This window comes from Pleurodeles waltl, chromosome 2_1 (assembly GCF_031143425.1).
Source record: "Pleurodeles waltl isolate 20211129_DDA chromosome 2_1, aPleWal1.hap1.20221129, whole genome shotgun sequence".
NCBI classification, from domain to species: Eukaryota; Metazoa; Chordata; class Amphibia; order Caudata; family Salamandridae; genus Pleurodeles; species Pleurodeles waltl.
This window is the reverse complement of record NC_090438.1, coordinates 34448998-34469049: the sequence shown is the minus strand read 5'-3', so window position 1 is coordinate 34469049 and position 20052 is coordinate 34448998. Positions and strand designations below refer to the sequence as shown.

General features: G+C 48.2%; 1 protein-coding gene across 13 annotated transcripts in view; it reads right to left on the bottom strand.

The window, feature by feature from the left end:
• The window catches only part of MED12 (mediator complex subunit 12), a 786294-nt gene that overhangs the window by 663604 nt on the left and 102638 nt on the right, over nt 1–20052 (bottom strand). For all 13 annotated transcript variants that reach the window (XM_069209253.1, XM_069209261.1, XM_069209285.1 and 10 more), the window contains one exon: nt 14105–14231. In XM_069209253.1, the coding sequence (XP_069065354.1) occupies nt 14105–14231 (127 nt within the window). The remainder of the gene's footprint in view (nt 1–14104; nt 14232–20052) is intronic.

Genomic DNA, 20052 nt, shown 5'->3' with positions numbered 1-20052 from the left:
AAACAAAGTGCATTTAAAAATCCAGTCCTCTTGTGGCTGAATGGCCTAATAAGAGTGAAGAGGAAGGGTTTACCTGGGTTTCTCCTCCTGAAGAGGGCCTTGCAACAGCTGATACCCACATCAATACATATCTGGAGCAGGAAAAGCCTGCGACCTGCTAGTGACTACCTGTCCTTTTCACCCCAAGAGACGGCTGAGGCTCTCACTACTTGCTGCTATTATCAGGCTGAACAACTGCACTATATGGTGGGAAGGAGGGTGTCTGAGAAGCAGTGGTTCTTCAATGACCAAACTCAAAATAGGTTGCTAGTTTGTGGTCCATTACATCAAGAGCCATACTTAGAGGGAAGTGCATCTGGAGTGCCTTTATTTTACATTATTTAAGGTAAGTTTTTATATGAGGGTTGGCTAAGGAGTTTCGTGTCAATACGAGTTCCACAGCTGAAGGAAGATGGCTCTCTATACGGTGCACTAAAAAGAAGAACACCGTGAACAGAGTCCAGTGGATCCCCAGTTGGTTTGCAGAGGCAAAAATAGATAGGACTAATGGTCTATTTTATGGTAGTGAGGGCGAGCAATTAGGCTTATCAAAGGGTACTGCTAAGCATTTGTTGTACTCGCAGAGGCAATAAATGAGACACTCAAAGAATAAATCCAAGACCAATTTAGAAAAATGATACTTTGGTTTATTTGTACTTTAAACCCAAGGACTTCGTTACGGGCTAAAGCATAAATTTTTAGCTTCAAAAACTGACAGTGCAATTTTAGAGTTCTTCAACGTTAACCTATGGAGGAAAACTAAATTCAGCGAGCACGCGGTTAACAACGACTTACAAGGCCAATCTCAGAAAGTTAAGGTAAGTATGGGGACTGATCAATACCAGAGCAGCAGGTCTCTCCGGACGGCACTAGGGTGGCAGGGTGCAGGAAGGCGTCTCGTGCCTAAATGTTTTCTATAGGGATTGGTCCTCGTGAAGACAGGCTACAGGCTCTGGCTAGGAAGCCAGTCGGGGACAACGAGCAGGTAGGTTGTAGACTTGGGGTGCTCTGGGACAAAGGTGCACATTTGGTCCTTTCCTCCAGGACCCAGGGGCGACTGATGCAGGGGTATCCTTGGGCATTGGGTTTCTCCGTGTGGGAGCACTCGCGGTCAGGGGGTCGTGTCTCTTGACGATGCAGGTGTTGTCGTGGAGTACAGCTGGGGTGAAACCACCTCAGATTGGGTCATGGGTGACGGGTGCAATAGTTGCTAAAGGCATCGAGTTTTCTCTCACCACAAGGCCGCGGGAGAGGGTACCTGCGTGCAGAAGCTGCAGGCAACTTGGGGAGTTACAAGTGGGTTGAAACCTGAGTGGAGGTGGACTCTGGACAGCTGGGGAACCCTGCTGGCACCTTTGGTTGGATTCACATCACGTCACAGACGTCAGGTGAAGCAGCCACTTCAGGCATTGGGTCTTTGCTGTTCCAGAGGCTGCAGAGTACTTTCTTGAGATTATGTTGCAGAGCAGATCTGCTGCTCACGGGAGTCTGAGTCTTTATGGAAAGCAGGCAGTCCTTCTGATTTTTTTTTTAGCAGGTCAGCTGCAGCACGAGTCGCCTTTTTGGGCAGAGTCCGTTGAGGTCAGTAGGAAGGCCGGTGGAAATGGTACCAAGTTGTCGTGAATCCTAGTTTGTTTTAATGGGATAACAGGAGTTAGCTCAGCCTCTGGCTTGCAGACTCGTGCCCCTGTCACCTAGTGACTTTTAACCTACTTAGCTTGCTCTGTCTTAGCCCATTTAATTATTTAATTCATCTAAGATGGCTGCTTTGTTTATAGTTAGGCCACTTGTTATGCTTTGCATTATCAGTGCCACCGCGCTAAGGCGTCAAGATCAAGCGACAAAGATAAACAAACAGTAGGTGTTCACACTTAGGGATTTTCCCTCTCTATACTACCGAGGGATTTGTTTATAATAGTTGCCGTCCCAAGTATGTCTGTTATCTATTGTTTGGGAACACACCTACGTCAGGCGTCCTGGTAGATCTGTATAAATACATCACACTTTAGACAGATAATCAGAGAGATTCCGACCAGAGGGCATCGCCACCATCGCTGTTACCGATGCTGCACGTCGTCTTGACGCTGACCCAGTCTTCGTGTCCTTGAGGAGTCTGAGATAGAGACCTCATTCCAAGGTAACCAGGGTTGGGGGCTTCTCTCATGGACATGGCATTGGCAGATTAGGTTTAGCAAACCCAGCTCTCCTTTAGGTAGGTTAGGTGTAAGGAAATGCCTCCTTGGCATGGTTGCCCCCTGACTTTTTGCCTTTGCTGATGCTATGTTTACAATTGAAAGTGTGCTGAGGCCTGCTAACCAGGCCCCAGCACCAGTGTTCTTTCCCTAACCTGTACTTTTGTATCCACAATTGGCAGACCCTGGCATCCAGATAAGTCCCTTGTAACTGGTACTTCTAGTACCAAGGGCCCTGATGCCAAGGAAGGTCTCTAAGGGCTGCAGCATGTCTTATGCCACCCTGGAGACCTCTCACTCAGCACAGACACACTGCTTACCAGCTTGTGTGTGCTAGTGAGGACAAAACGAGTAAGTCGACATGGCACTCCCCTCAGGGTGCCATGCCAGCCTCTCACTGCCTATGCAGTATAGGTAAGACACCCCTCTAGCAGGCCTTACAGCCCTAAGGCAGGGTGCACTATACCATAGGTGAGGGTACCAGTGCATGAGCCTGGTACCCCTACAGTGTCTAAACGAAACCTTAGACATTGTAAGTGCAGGGTAGCCATAAGAGTATATGGTCTGGGAGTCTGTCAAACACGAACTCCACAGCACCATAATGGCTACACTGAAAACTGGGAAGTTTGGTATCAAACTTCTCAGCACAATAAATGCACACTGATGCCAGTGTACATTTTATTGTAAAATACACCACAGAGGGCACCTTAGAGGTGCCCCCTGAAACTTAACCGACTATCTGTGTAGGCTGACTAGTTCTAGCAGCCTGCCACACTAGAGACATGTTGCTGGCCCCATGGGGAGAGTGCCTTTGTCACTCTGAGGCCAGTAACAAAGCCTGCACTGGGTGGAGATGCTAACACCTCTCCCAGGCAGGAATTGTCACACCTGGCGGTGAGCCTCAAAGGCTCACCTCCTTTGTGCCAACCCAGCAGGACACTCCAGCTAGTGGAGTTGCCCGCCCCCTCCGGCCAGGCCCCACTTTTGGCGGCAAGGCCGGAGAAAATAATGAGAAAAACAAGGAGGAGTCACTGGCCAGTCAGGACAGCCCCTAAGGTGTCCTGAGCTGAAGTGACTCTAACTTTTAGAAATCCTCCATCTTGCAGATGGAGGATTCCCCCAATAGGGTTAGGATTGTGACCCCCTCCCCTTGGGAGGAGGCACAAAGAGGGTGTACCCACCCTCAGGGCTAGTGGCCATTGGCTACTAACCCCCCAGACCTAAACACGCCCTTAAATTTAGTATTTAAGGGCTACCCTGAACCCTAGAAAATTAGATTCCTGCAACTACAAGAAGAAGGACTGCCCAGCTGAAAACCCCTGCAGCGGAAGACCAGAAGACGACAACTGCCTTGGCTCCAGAAACTCACCGGCCTGTCTCCTGCCTTCCAAAGATCCTGCTCCAGCGACGCCTTCCAAGGGGGCCAGCGACCTCGACATCCTCTGAGGACTGCCCCTGCTTCGAAAAGACAAGAAACTCCCGAGGACAGCGGACCTGCTCCAAGAAAAGCTGCAACTTTGTTTCCAGCAACGTTAAAGAACCCTGCAAGCTCCCCGCAAGAAGCGTGAGACTTGCAACACTGCACCCGGCGACCCCGACTCGGCTGGTGGCGATCCAACACCTCAGGAGGGACCCCAGGACTACTCTGATACTGTGAGTACCAAAACCTGTCCCCCCTGAGCCCCCACAGCGCCGCCTGCAGAGGGAATCCCGAGGCTTCCCCTGACCGCGACTCTTTGAACCTAAAGTCCCGACGCCTGGGAGAGACCCTGCACCCGCAGCCCCCAGGACCTGAAGGACCGGACTTTCACTGGAGAAGTGACCCCCAGGAGTCCCTCTCCCTTGCCCAAGTGGAGGTTTCCCCGAGGAATCCCCCCCTTGCCTGCCTGCAGCGCTGAAGAGATCCCGAGATCTCTCATAGACTAACATTGCGAACCCGACGCTTGTTTCTACACTGCACCCGGCCGCCCCCGCGCCGCTGAGGGTGAAATTTCTGTGTGGACTTGTGTCCCCCCCGGTGCCCTACAAAACCCCCCTGGTCTGCCCTCCGAAGACGCGGGTACTTACCTGCAAGCAGACCGGAACCGGGGCACCCCCTTCTCTCCATTCTAGCCTATGCGTTTTGGGCACCACTTTGAACTCTGCACCTGACCGGCCCTGAGCTGCTGGTGTGGTGACTTTGGGGTTGCTCTGAACCCCCAACGGTGGGCTACCTTGGACCAAGAACTGAACCCTGTAAGTGTCTTACTTACCTGGTAAAACTAACAAATACTTACCTCCCCTAGGAACTGTGAAAATTGCACTAAGTGTCCACTTTTAAAACAGCTATTTGTGAATAACTTGAAAAGTATACATGCAATTTTGATGATTTGAAGTTCCTAAAGTACTTACCTGCAATACCTTTCGAATGAGCTATTACATGTAGAATTTGAACCTGTGGTTCTTAAAATAAACTAAGAAAATATATTTTTCTATATAAAAACCTATTGGCTGGATTTGTCTCGGAGTGTGTGTACCTCATTTATTGTCTATGTGTATGTACAACAAATGCTTAACACTACTCCTTAGATAAGCCTACTGCTCGACCACACTACCACAAAATAGAGCATTAGTATTATCTCTTTTTACCACTATTTTACCTCTAAGGGGAACCCTTGGACTCTGTGCATGCTATTCCTTACTTTGAAATAGCACATACAGAGCCAACTTCCTACATTAGGCCTCTCACATTAGGGTATTAGGGCATATTACATCTTGTATGTCTTTTACATGCATTGCAAGATGGTGGGGGTCTTTGTAATAATGACTCTCGTCTTCACAATTCTGTTTCTGGCATTATTCATTATCCTAATCATTGCAGCCCATGCAACATATCGCAAACTGCAGTTATGTTAAATAAAAACTATTGAAACTTTACTGCATCTTTGTCATTGCCTGTGTTTGTATGAGACATGATATATCTGTGAGAAAGGGGTAATCTCCGTTTAACCACGACACTCCCTTAGATGTTTTATTCTCGAGTCCATGCGTAAAGGCTGCCACAAATCACCTTTTACTATTGTGTTTCTGGTGAGCCGGTAAGGTTGGGACAACAGTTGCGACTTGTTGTAGGATAGACATAGTCGCCTACAAGCAAAAGTACTGTAATTCTTTAACCAGAGTCTTGCCTAGAAGCAAGAGTCTAAACTACGACATGGCGCCACCAACGATGGTGTTTAGGCACTAATTTACGGATACCCCGATTATCACTGTCTTACAGACAACAGGTACCCTAAGTACCATTATACGGAGACGTCCGTGGCCTTTGGGAAATTCCTCCTCAGCTGAAAAGGTAACACCTGATTAAGCTGTAGGTTGTTCGAGCTCGAACTCATAAAAGGACTTATACTCCCCATTCTGGTGTTCCGTTTTCTAAACAAAACTGGCGGCTGCCATTGACGTTCCTGAAAATGCTAGACAAGCACTAACGCAACATTTATTAACGCATGGCCTTGCAGATGAGGGCGGGGATGTTACTCTTATAATAGAGGCTAATGAAGCATACCAAACAGAAACATTTTACTGTTGGGTCACCTTACCTGAGGTGGACCAGAGAACACATACATTTCACACATATGAAACTGCAAACGTACCTCCAAGGTACCGAGCATACCAGTATCATGAAATATCGCTCACATACCAAGAGTACCAGAACTGGTTTGAAGGCACCCTACCACATGTACTACAAAGCGTGAGACTAGGTCTCTTAAGTAATGACGGACCAACGTGGCCTATGTTTGCCACATACACACCTCAACCAGGCATACAAAATATGCCAATAGCAGATCTGCGAGACTTATATAACAAATTAGTGACATTATATAGACGATTAGTTCAGTTCGTAATGCGAACATTGAAAACACCAGCGCGTCCAGCACCTGGTGGTTATCAATTGGCTACTGGGATTAATCCACAAACAGTACATACTATCATGGGTAAAGTACCTGCAGAACGGGAAAAAATACCGTTCTGGATTGCCCAGAAAACTAATCAGCTGGAAGCTGTTTCCCCATACGGGACCACAGGAAAAACAGATAGCTCACTATGTGCTTGCCCTTTGGGATGGTTCCCTCGGTGGATGACTGCACCACACGGGGTACAGTCTTCACTGCCGTATATACTACCACACATGGTACCCCGACACTTGCCAATTTACCAGAAGTGTTAAAACAAATACAGAATGAGCACGGGGCTGCACCAGCCTTGGATTTGGGGATGAAATTAATGCATAACTTTGACGCGGTTTCCTCAATAATACTCAGTAACATTAAAGGGGAAGCGGTAGCACTGGCAATACGCCAGCGTCTCCGGGAAACTCCACACCTGTAACAAGAGAGACAGCTGCCGAAAAATATTTCCGACACCTATACTAGTATAGGGCGGGATAGTTTGGGAGCCAAGCCAAAGAAATTGGAGTTACAAAGTACCGCCCATAAGGAGGGTACAAAGCAGGCACAAGAGGGCCCTAAGAAGCACTTGGACAAACAAAAAGACTTCAAAGAAAAAATAAATAAGAGAGCTGATTCTCCACACCCGGAGAACTCCGAAAGGAGATACAATCTCAGAAATAGGGAGAACATTAAAACTCCAGACAGATATACTGATTCACGTCCCTCTCGTTCCTTTCAGGTCGCACCACACAAGACCTGGCCGAGAGACCGGGCCGTCCAGACTGATATCCTGAATACGTGAAAGAAAACAAAGGCTCACCGCAGTCTACAATTAAAAAAAAAGAAAAGACTCCTCAGCAAAAGCCACGGTTTAAAAAGAAAAAGGTGGCAGCACTGACAGCTAAAAATGCCAGTATATTTGAGAACAGTGTTGAGGAACAAGACATGGGCAGTGACACTGCTAGACAGCGCAGCAGAGGTCACGATATGTCGCCAGAGTCTGAAAGATCATCTGGATGCAACAGCAACTAGCGATTTTATCGCAGTTGAAACTGCGGACGGCCGCGTTCTCCCACACAACAGGGTTTTTGACTTACAAATTCAAATAGAGGGAGACGTGGAGCGCACCATTAGTGTGATATTTTGGGATCAACTTACTAGTGATATCCTATTGGCGGAAAGAGACTGGCCACCTGAACACGTCCGTAAGCTCCCACATGGGGAAGATGTAATTTTGCCTTCTTTCTCCGATCTTGTTTTGGAAGCAGAAAAAGAAGCCTATGCTGCTGAATGGGCTTTAGCGCAGGCACCTGCACTATACCGTAATCATGTAGGTTGGGACAATGCCGCTCCTTTTCATGTTATTCCCGTTAGGTCTACACCCCAACCGCAGCCACAATATCCTGTTAAACATGAAACGAAAGCTCCGGTGAGGGAGATCCTCACCCAGCTTGAGTCCCAGGGAGTAATTGAGCCCTGTACATCTACAATGAATAATCCGTTATTCCCCGTTGCAAAGCCTGATCATTCATACAGAATAGTCATTGATTATAGACATTTAAATAGTCATACACGCACATATGCTATACAAAATTCACATAGCACAGCACTAATAATATAGTGCGTAAAAAATATAAAACAACATTAGACATATCTAATGGCTTTTTCTGCCAGAATTTGGCCCACGAACGTCGGGATCTGGGAGCATTCTCATTTGGCTCACAGAAACGCATTTATCATTTACCTCAAGGCTATAAAAACAGCCCGGGGCTATTTTCAGCCCGTGTAACATCAATATTACATGATATTGACTCCGAGGCATTATCCTATGTGGATGACATATATCTCACAAACGACGACCTCGACATTCATCTTACAAGGGTTGATCGAATAATTTTGAGATTTGCAGACCTCAGTTACATATTCAACTTTAAAAAGTAAGATCGCCTTTCTCAGTGTATTGTTCCTGGGATTTGAGCTATCAAACGTGGGAAAGAGCCTAGCCCTGCACTTTCTGGAGAAATGTGCTCAACTGCACCCTCCTAACACACTTAAGAAACTGCAGTCATTACTAGGTTTCTTTAATTTTGGCAAAACATACATTCCAGATTATGCACAACATATCAAGCCACTTTATGACTTGGTTCGGTCCCATTTTTCTAGCAGACACTGGACAGTTGAACACACACACATCCTTAGGGAAAATGCAACAGGACATGCTAGAAGCTAAACACTTGCACACACGTGATAATAAAAAATATTTGATCATCAGAATAATTGGTGGTGCCATTGGATTTACTTATGTCACCTTCAACGAGGGTGACACGGTACCTGTAAGGAAATGCCTCCTTGGCATGGTTACCCCCTGACTTTTTGCCTTTGCTGATGCCAAGTTATGATTTGAAAGTGTGCTGAGGCCTGCTAACCAGGCCCCAGCACCAGTGTTCTTTCCCTAACCTGTACCTTTGTATACACAATTGGCACACCCTGGCATCCAGGTAAGTCCCTTGTAACTGGTACCCCGGTACCAAGGGCCCTGATGCCAGGGAAGGACTCCAAGGGCTGCAGCATGTTTTATGCCACCCGGGGACCCCTCACTCAGCACAGACACACTGCTTGCCAGCTTGTGTGTGCTAGTGGGGATAAAACGACTAAGTCGACATGGCACTCCCCTCAGGGTGCCATGCCAACCTCACACTGCCTATAGGTATAGATAAGTCACCCCTCTAGCAGGCCTTACAGCCCTAAGGCAGGGTGCACTATACCATAGGTGAGGGCACCAGTGCATGAGCACTGTGCCCCTACAGTGTCTAAGCAAAACCTTAGACATTGTAAGTGCAGGGTAGCCATAAGAGTATATGGTCTGGGAGTCTGTCATGCACGAACTCCACAGCACCATAATGGCTACACTGAAAACTGGGAAGTTTGGTATCAAACCTCTCAGCACAATAAATGCACACTGATGCCAGTGTACATTTTATTGTAACATACACCCCAGAGGGCACCTTAGAGGTGCCCCCTGAAACCTTAACCGACTACCAGTGTGGGCTGACTGGTTTTAGCAGCCTGCCACACACCAGACATGTTGCTGGCCACATGGGGAGAGTGCCTTTGTCACTCTGTGGCTAGTAACAAAGCCTGTACTGGGTGGAGGTGCTTCACACCTCCCCCTGCAGGAACTGTAACACCTGGCGGTGAGCCTCAAAGGCTCACCCCCTTTGTTACAGCACCCCAGGGCACTCCAGCTAGTGGAGTTGCCCGCCCCTTCCAGCCACGGCCCCACTTTTGGCAGCAAGGCCGGAGGAGATAATGAGAAAAACAAGGAGGAGTCACTGGCCAGTCAGGACAGCCCCTAAGGTGTCCTGAGCTGAGGTGACTGACTTTTAGAAATCCTCCATCTTGCAGATGGAGGATTCCCCCAATAGGATTAGGGATGTGCCCCCCTCCCCTCAGGGAGGAGGAACAAAGAGGGTGTAGCCACCCTCAGGGCTAGTAGCCATTGGCTACTAACCGCCCAGACCTAAACACACCCCTAAATTGAGTATTTAGGGGCTCCCAGAACACAGCAAGATAGATTCCTGCAACCTAAGACGAAGAAGGACTGCTGAGCTGAAAACCTGCAGAGAAGACCTAGACACCAACTGCTTTGGCCCCAGCCCTACCGGCCTGTCTCCCCACTTCTAAAGACAATGCTCCAGCGAAGCGTTCCACACGGTCCAGCGACCTCTGAAGCCTCAGAGGACTACCCTGCATCTAGAAGGACCAAGAACTCCCGAGGAGAGTGGCTCTGTTCCACAAAGACTGCAACTTTGCAACAAAGAAGCAACTTTGAAACAACACACGTTTCCCGCCGGAAGCGTGAGACTTTGCACTCTGCACCCAACGCCCCCGGCTCAACTTGTGGAGAACAAACACCACAGGGGGGACTCCCCGGCGACTACGAGACCGTGAGTTGCCAGAGTTGACCCCCCGGAGCCCCCACAGCGACGCCTGCAGAGGGAATCCCGAGGCTCCCCCTGACCACGACTGCCTGCTTCAAAGACCCGACGCCTGGTAAAGACACTGCACCCGCAGTCCCCAGGACCTGAAGGATCCAACCTCCAGTGCAGGAGCGACCCCCATTTGGCCCTCTCCCTTGCCCAGGTGGTGGCTACCCCGAGGAGCCCCCCCCCCCCCCTTGCCTGCATCGGATTACATTGCGAACCCGACACCTGTTTCCACACTGCACCCGGCCGCCCCCGTGCCGCTGAGGGTGTACTTTTTGTGCTGACTTGTGTCCCCCCCGGTGCCCTACAAAACCCCCCTGGTCTGCCCTCCGAAGACGCGGGTACTTACCTGCTGGAAGACTGGAACTGGGGCACCCCCTTCTCCATTGAAGCCTATGCGTTTTGGGCACCACTTTGAACTCTGCACCTGACCGGCCCTGAGCTGCTGGTGTGGTAACTTTGGGGTTGCCCGGGACCCCAAAGGTGGGCTACCTTGGACCCAACTTTGAACCCTGTAGGTGGTTTACTTACCTGCAAATCTAACAAACACTTACCTCCCCCAGGAACTGTTGAAAATGGCACTGTGTCTAGTTTTAAAATAGCTATATCTCATGTGTGTGAAAACTGTATATGCTATTTTGCTAGTTCAAAGTTCCTAAGTGAAATACCTTTCATTTAAAGTATTGTTTGTAAATCTTGAACCTGTGGTTCTTAAAATAAACTAAGAAAATATATTTTTCTATACAAAAACCTATTGGCCTGGAATTGTCTTTGAGTGTGTGTTCCTCATTTATTGCCTGTGTGTGTACAACAAACGCTTAACACTACCCTCTGATAAGCCTACTGCTCGACCACACTACCACAAAATAGAGCATCAGAATCATCTCTTTTTGCCACTATCTTACCTCTAAGGGGAACCCTTGGACTCTGTGCATACTATTTCTTACTTTGAAATAGTACATACAGAGCCAACTTCCTACAGTACCCATAGCATATAAAATCACATTTAAATTCTAATGCAGAACAGCGTTTTGCACCTAAAGAAAAGATTCTGACAGCAGTTAAGAAGTCCGTCATAAAAGAGAGGCCACTTGCCCAGGGGAAACCTATTATTGTTGTCTCCCCGGTGCCGGCATTAGAGGCTGTCACCAAAGCAAGCGTTCCTAACGCTAAAGCATTACATCAATGCTGGATTCAATGGGCAACATCTCTGACCGCCACTGATGTTGATTACATTTTTGATCCAGAACTTCAGACACAAAAGTTTCTCCAGTATGAACAAGAGTACCCCGTTCCTCTAAATATCTTGCCACTAGACAGATACCATACTGTCATATACACTGACGGTTGAGCACAACCGGCTGTAGATACTAAACATCAATACTCAGCAGCTTGTGCAGCCGTGAGCGGAGTGATGGAAGATGGAGTCTTCCACCCTCACAATACCTACACGCAGACACTAGGGGACTGCACAGCCCAGTTGGCTGAGCTTAAAGCTTTTATTCTAGCGCTCGAACATACTGAGCTAGGATGCCTGACTTTAATAGTCTGTGACTCATACTACTGCGTTCAGTCATACAATGATTATCCTAATCATTGTAAATTGAATGGGTTTTAGAGATTCTAAAGGGAACACCATTAAAAACAAAATATTGTTGGGGGGGAGAGGGGGGGGGCTGATCTTAAGGATTAGCTACCGCATGTCCATGTGGTACATACATTGGGCCACGAACGTGGCAGAGAGATTAGGAGAGGTCTCCCCGCTCCATGTGGAGCCCCCGGTTTCCGGACGGGCACTTGTGTTCCTGAGGATTCACCGCCACGACCCAGGCCAAAATCATTTAGGAGCCCGCTCACCGCCACAGTCCAGGAAGACACCACGGTAGTGAGGTGGGAGGACCGGTTGGAGTCCCCTGCTTCACCCGGAGTGGTGTGATTCCCTCCCATCCCTCGAAGCAGGGAGGAGGCACCCTCTGGACCCAAAAGCAGGTTGCTCCATCCCTGCAGTCCCCGCGCTCGCGGGCAGCCACACGGAGTACGCGGCAGGCGGAGAGATTAGGAGAGGTCACCCGCTTGTACTAACAGAGGTGGGTGTGCCCCCCCACTCTGGATCAGTTGCAGACCTGTGCTAGTGCTGCACTGTTGGCACGATAACCAGGACAGGGTAGCAACCCTAGAGAGACGTCCCGATCCTGGTAGTGTTGATTAGGAAAATACCATATTTTGTAGAAGATGAGCACAGGAGCTCCTGTGTGGAAGGTGTGCCCCCTTTACCATATAATACATAAGAGAAGAGCAGATGCACTGAGGCGTTGTGTTAGTTCTACTGATTACCTAATGTCCTGCATTTCCCGATCATGTTTCATGTACTCTCTTTCATTGGGTGCTGCGCGATATGATCTTGAGTAATTTATTGTACCCTTTGGCTGATTGAGGTGATCATCATATTTCTCGGTCTGCGTTGTCTACAGAGGGAGGATGTGTCTAGGATATATGCCGTATGGAAATAGTTACATCTATTTTGGGTGATAATGGCATGCCTTATAGAAATGTTCTCATTTTATGTGCATTTACTGTGGTGGTAATGATGACCTGACAACTGCTTATTTTTGCAGAATACTAGGAACTTATGTGATGTTCTGACAACTGCTTGTGTAGCAGGATATTATTGATTCATGTCATTTTTGGTCTAACAATTTTTTTTTTTTTTTAAATACAGTTTATTCTTTTATACCTTGTTGTGGAGTTTCTTTTGTGGCGTATTCATTGTGTCACGTGTTGTGTGGGTTGTGCAGGTTGTGCAAGCACTTTACACATTGCCTCTAGGATAATCCTGACTGCTCGTGCCAAGCTACCAAGAGGATGAGCAGGGGTTATCTCAGGTGTGTAGCTCTCTTGCCCTGACTAGAGTGGCAGTCCCTGCCTGGCTGAGGTGCCTACCATAGCCAACCAGAAACCCTGTTTCTAATATTTACCCATGGGGTAACATTACTGCACCCAAAATCTACACTGAGTGTCAATTTTTAAAAGCTCAAAAAATCTATATCTCGAAAAGTACTTACCCGATACTGGTAATCTTGGTATCCAAATGTACATAAAAGTATGTGCTATTTATATAAATTGGTGTCAGATTTCTTTATTGAGTGTGAGTCTCACTCACTGTATGTGTGTTTGCCTTATATGCTTAGCACTACCCTCGGATATGCCTAACTTCTCGACCACACTACCACAAAAGAGAGCATCTGGGGTGTTATTTGTGCCTCTATAATACCACTGGGGTTCGCCTGGACTCTTTGCACAGTGTACATCTTTTTGGTCCACTATATAAAGAGTGAGCTTCCTACATACCCTGAACCAAGATGGTGAAATCCTTCTTCCCCTGCGAGGAGCGCTGAGCACACCCCTCGGTGTACCCAGGATAAGGAGTCCCTCCTCCTGGAACCGATTCTGCAACAGGCTCTCCTCCTCTGGGGGCGATGCCAGTATGTCTACCAACACAAAGCAGCAGGCTAAGGTGTGACTGCATTTGCCTCAATAAGAAGGGTGAGTGGTTTCTGAAACAGCCTCTTTATTTGCAATAACTCTCTCATCAAGGATAGGGAATATACAAAGTATGTGCATCTATTTAAGACTCACTGCAGGAGAAATGACAACTCTAGACTAATAAAGCGCAATTAACCAATGGACAGCACCAATCTGCTGAAGTAAGTTGGCCAATCTCACAACCTTATATCCAATGCCAGACTTCCACTAATTATCACAATAGCAGCCGTTTGTGGTCTCTTGCATTTACTAAGTAACCAATGACTGGACTGCACTGCTTTGTCTTGGGTTCATGGGCAGTCCTTTAATCCCTTTGGGTAGTATGCCTACTAGTGCTCCCAGTAAACTATTCTCTAGACTACTATAGGCTACATGTGTAACATTTTAAGTAGGCCATGTTTTCCTGATAACTTACCTAGGACTGGCGCCTGCGTGTCCAGGAACTGCATGAGGACATCCTGAAAGACCGGAGCACTCGTTGCAGACAGGGACCCAGAAGAAATCGAGCCTTTTTCATCCACTACTTCAGACTCACCAGACCTCTGAAAGAAGAAGTAACATTATCATCAAAGCAGGAAATCAGCAGCCACATTCAAGTATTTACAGAAAAGTCCGGGAACTCAAGACGACAACACTCAAAGAAGGACGGCAGAGATTACTGCAAGAATGTTGTGATGACAAAAACTAGCCAGGGACACATTGCGCACAGCAATACCAAGGTGACAGTATACACACCATAACGCTAGTCTTAGGGTGCCTATTCTGCTTGCATTGCGGCAAATTCTTTTCATGCAGCGCCAGAGCAGTTTGCGGTAACTTAGTGGTAAATGACAGTACCCACACAGTACAAGGCCAAGTGTCCCTCACCACAATACTGGTGCACTTTCAAAGATAACGACGGTACTCCTTTTGGACACTACACTCTCCTAGAGAGAGAAGTGGAGCAGTCAAAACCTACTTCACATGGAAAGTGGGGAGATTCCAGAACCTCACATGCAGCGTGACATCACACAGCAGTCAATAATATCCAGGTTCAGCCACTGCTGCCCATTCAAAGAGGAATAGGAAAGAAGTCATGTGAAAATGACTAACCACATTCTTGGAGTTCTATGCTTTACATATTAATATACATTTGAATGGAATGCCAGCAGGAACAGTATAGTATCCCGAAGAGTTTTCTGGATTCACATGCTGTGCATCTGGCTATGTAGCGGTGTTTGGCTCCTTGAGAAGGATGGGTTGAAATGTGGTTGAATTGGCAAACAGGTGTAGCACTCTCTGCCCCATCTGTGTTTCTTTGTTTGTCTGGTTGTCCACACAGTAGCACTGCGTGATGTGTGGATGAAAATTTAGCAATCATGCAGATGTTGCTAATGGGTATGTGCGCCAGGACTCTCGGGCTGCACCCTTCTTTCTGTTTGATTGGGCCCTCTGGGCAAAGTTCATCCTGCTTGTGTGTAGCAGGTTTCAATAGTTTCCACTAATTGAGAAATCACTCCCTTCCTTACCAGTGTATCTTTGCTTGCCCTGGTGAATGAGACGAAGAGTTGCCCCCTTTTTCGATTTGCTTTTGTCCCCTGTAGGTAGTACATGAGTGCTCTTTGAAAGTCCAAGGTGTGTAAAGGTGTGTAATGCCATTTCGGCTTGTAACTTTGGATACTGGAAAAATGCTGGTAGTTGGATGCTATGACTAATGTGGAATTGGGATACTACCTTTGGTAAAAATTGAAGGTTTGTTCATACAACAACGCTCTCCTTGTGGGCTTGGAGGTATGGCTCCTGGATGGTGATCACTCGAAGCTCGTTGACTCTGAAAAGTGGCGTGATCGCAAGTAGGAATGTTTTTTAGGGTTAAGTACGTCAACTCCCTCTTGTGCATGAACTCAGAAAGGTCTGTCATCCACAGTGTGAGTACTTTGTTCAGGTTCCACATTTGCAAATCCTGTAGCACCCTCTGTAAGCCCCTAGTAAATGCTATCCCTGGCACCTAGGGCATGGGTACTAAAGAGGAACCCACAAGGGCTGCAGCACAAATTGTGCCACCCTAAGGGACTCCTCACCAAGCAGATGACAGGCTGCCATTGCTTTGGTTCAGACAAAAGTGAAAACACAACATGGCACACAACCTGCGTGCCATGTCCCCCAGCACTGCATGCAATATATGTAAGTAACCACTACGACAGGCTTTACAGCCCTAAGGCAGGGTGCATTATCCTACGTGTGGGAATATCTGCAAGAGCAGATATGGCCCTGCTATGCCTTTGTCGATTCTCAGACATAGTAAGTGTACAGGGAAGCTATTTTAAATACATGTGCTGGACAATAGTTTATACCAGTTTCCCAGCTACATGATGGCTTCACTGAAGATAGGGCTGTTTGGTATCAAACATCTCGTATTGATAAATTCCCACTGATGGATTTATCAATACATGCACCCAGAGACCACCTTAGAGGTGCCCCCAAAAACCTACCAGCCTCTGCTGTGCTTGCTGACCTGTTCCAGCCAGCCTACCACCACCAGACAAGAGTCTGGCCTACTAGTGTGAGAGACCCCTTGCTATCTGGAGGCCCAGAACAAAAGCCTGTCCAGGAAGAGGGTGTAACACCCTCTCCCACACGATGACATGCTTGGGCTGGCGAGCTTAACAGAAGCTGCTACCTTTGGAGTGCGAATCTCACTCCCCTCACAGGAGATGAAGCCAACCCCCTGTCCAGAGCCCCCTTGGCACCTAGACAGGAGGGAAAATTAGTCAGGTAGGTGTGCAACCCCCAGGCTAGTACTACCCCTAAGGTGGGATACTGTGAGGTGGACAGGATTTTTCAGAAGTAACTATCTTGGTTATGGCATACTTAGGGATTCTGGGACAGGGTTATGCCCATTTCCAACAGGAAGTGGTCATATAGGGGGTGTAGTGACCCCAAAGGTCAGCAGCCCATTGACTACTACCCTACACACCCCTAATGCCCCTAATGCACCTAAATTTAGTAGAGAAACAGATCCTGACGACCGCAGAAGCCCAAGGACACTAAAGAGCTGCAAAAGCAGAAGAGGAAAAAAGAAGCATCTGAACTTGTACCAACCCCACTGGCCTGTCTGCAGCCCTCGGCAAAATCTGCACCAAAGTCAACACAACCAGCAGCTGTGACCACAGAAACCTTGAGAGGGCTGCCTGCCTTCGAAAAAGACTCAAGATCTCCCATGAGCAGCCGACCTGTCCTCCAGAAAACTCCAAAGAAGGGACTCTGAAGACTCCGGAACTGCCAAAAGCCAACACCTGAAGTCACCACTGCACCTGCCATCTCCGACCCCAGCTGAAGTGGGCCATCGGTACTAACCGGGTTCCCCAGTCCTCCAGAGTCCGAGTTCATCGTGGTTTCACCCCTCCTGGTCTCCCATACGATGCCTGCAGCCTCTGTACGCAGCCCCTCCTCTACCAGTGACAGCTCCGATCAGCAAAACCAGACACCTGAAGACATCTCTGCACCCGACACACCTGAGCCGTGGAGAAGAGGATCAAAGGTGGCTACCTGTGCCTGAGCATAGTTAGGCCTGAGCCCCGCTGTTGGTTCAGCCCAACCGGCCTCCTGGCCAGAGACTTCAGCCTCTTTTCTCATTGACTTATCCCCATTGGAACACACTGGGCAGCCGATGCTGTTTTGCACTCTGCACCCGGCCGCCCCCGTGCTGCTGAGGGGGCACTGCTAGTGCTGCCTTGGAACTGCTCACTACTCACTTTAAACCCAGGAGATTGGTCTTGTAAGTCGCTGTACTCTACATGTTTGCAAAACTTGTTTTTTCTCCCATAGGATAACATTGCAGAACTCAGAAATTGCACTGTCTACTTTTTAAAGTGAAAAAAAATCAAATTTAAAAACGTACTTACCTGAATGATTTTTCTCCGATGCCTAAACATATAAAAAGATAATTGCTAATTTTATAAATGGGTGCGGAGTCATGTGTCATTTATTAACCATTGTGTATTTGCAGAATCTCCACATTGTCAACAAAACAACCATCAGAGGCACCCTTGCATTCCAACCCCCCAGGCCTGTGCTCCCGCTTCTGCAACACCATCGCAGACCTCATTGCACCCCTAGCCTTAGATTCCAAGGACTACATCTTCCTCAGCAACCTATATTTCCACATTGATGACTCCAATGACAATAATACCGCACACCTCCTTGACAGTATGAGCAGCCTCGGATTGACCCAGATCATCCACAACCTTACACAGACCACAGGGGACACGATGGACCCCATTTTCACCTCCAGCAACCGCATCAAATATAGGCATGTTACAGAATTCACATTGACCAATCACTCCATCATCCACTTCAGCATCTCCAGCCCCCGCACTTCCAACCCCAAGATGACCAGCATCCCCCCCACCTGAGGTGGAACAAAATCTCAGAGACCAGCTGGGTGGATGCCCTCAACATCTCCAATCCAGCTACCGCCACCAACCTTGAAGAGGGAGTGGAAAACTTCAACGCCTGGATCACCAATTGCGCTGACAGCATCGTCCCTATCACGAGCAACATACAGAGAAAATCCTCCACAAAGGTCCGCTGGTACACCCAAGAACTCAGAACAGCACAAAGCTGGAGAGGAGATGGCGCGCAAGCAAGGACACCTATGACAGTGCAACCTTAAAGCGCTCACTCAACCTGTACCACGGCCTGCGGAGGGCAACAAAGACAGCCCTTGCCACAGACATCAAAACTAGCACCAACAACACCAAGGAACTTTATAACACCGATAAGGAATTCTCCAAACCGGCTGCCAATGAAAACATCACACCCTCACAGGACCTGTGAGGCAACTTTGCCCACTTCTTTCATGACAAGATTGCAACCATATATAGAAACTTCAAACCCCAACCCACACCGATGGACTTCCTCGACAGATACGCCACCACCATAATCGACAAAAACCACATACTGACCACCTGGAACATCCTCTCCACCCAGGAAATCACCTCCACCATGAAATCCATCCACTCGGGAGCACCCACAGACCCATGCCCGTACTACATCTTCAACCTTGGAAACCAAAGGATCGGCCAGTAACTCACCAACCTGTTCAAAACCTCTATTAACACCACAACATTTCCCGACGCCTGGAAACATGTCAAAGTCAGACCACTACTCAAAAAACCCTCCACCGACCCCAGCACACCCAAAAACTACTGGTCATTTTCCCTGCTCCCATTCCTAGTGAAGGTACTGGAAAAGATCATCAACAAGCAATTCAACATACCTGGAGCAGAACCAACTACGCAATGCCTTCCAATCCGGCTTCCGCAGCAATCACAGCACCGAAACTGCCCCGATCACAGCCATGGACGACAACCAAACCCTCCTTGACTGAGGACAAACAGCAGCTTTGATCCTCCTCGATCTCTCAACAGCCTTCCATACAGTATCCCACCACATGCTGATCGAAAGACTCCACCACACCGGTATCCAAGGGGACACACTCAGATGGATCACCTCCTTCCTCACCGGAAGAACCCAGAAGATCTACCTCCCACCTTTCATCTCCGAATCCAAGGAGATCACCTGCAGTGTCCCCCAGGACTCATCCCTCAGCCCCACGCTCTTCTACACATATATGACCCCGCTGGCCAACATAGTCAGATCCCATGGTCTCAACATGATTTCTGACGCACACAACACCAATTCATCCTCTCGCTCACCCAAAAACCCCTCCACCACCAGAACCAGCTTCCACAGATGCATGACACGCGCTGCTGACTGGATGAAGAATGGCCTGCAGCTGAACACAGACAAGACGGAAGTACTGATCTTTGGCAAAGGCAGCAACACATGGAACGACTCCTGGTGGCCATCAGACCTAGGACCCACACCCACTCACTCGGACCACAGCAGAAACCTTGGAATCATCACTGACAACAAGCTCATCATGAAATCAGAGATCAATGCCATCTCCCCCACCTGCTTCCTCACTTTGCGAATGCTGCATAAGATCTTCAAGTGGCTACCTCTACACATGAGATGCAATGTGACACAGGCCCTCATCACCAGCCAACTGGACTATGGCCACTCCCTCTACGTAGGAATCGCTGTGCACCTCCTACAGAAACTTCAGACCATACATAACGCCGCAGCCAGACTCATCCTCAGCCTTCCCCGACGAACCCACATCCCACTCCTCCTCAGGCAACTCCACTGGCACCCCATACAGAAACAATGCCAATTCAAGCTGCTGACCCACGCACACAATGCTCTACACAACCAAGGACCAGCGTACATTAACCACGGCATGAACTTCCACCAACCGTAGAGAAGACTACGTTCTATCTCCCTTTCACTTGCCCATACTCCGCGCATCTACCGAGA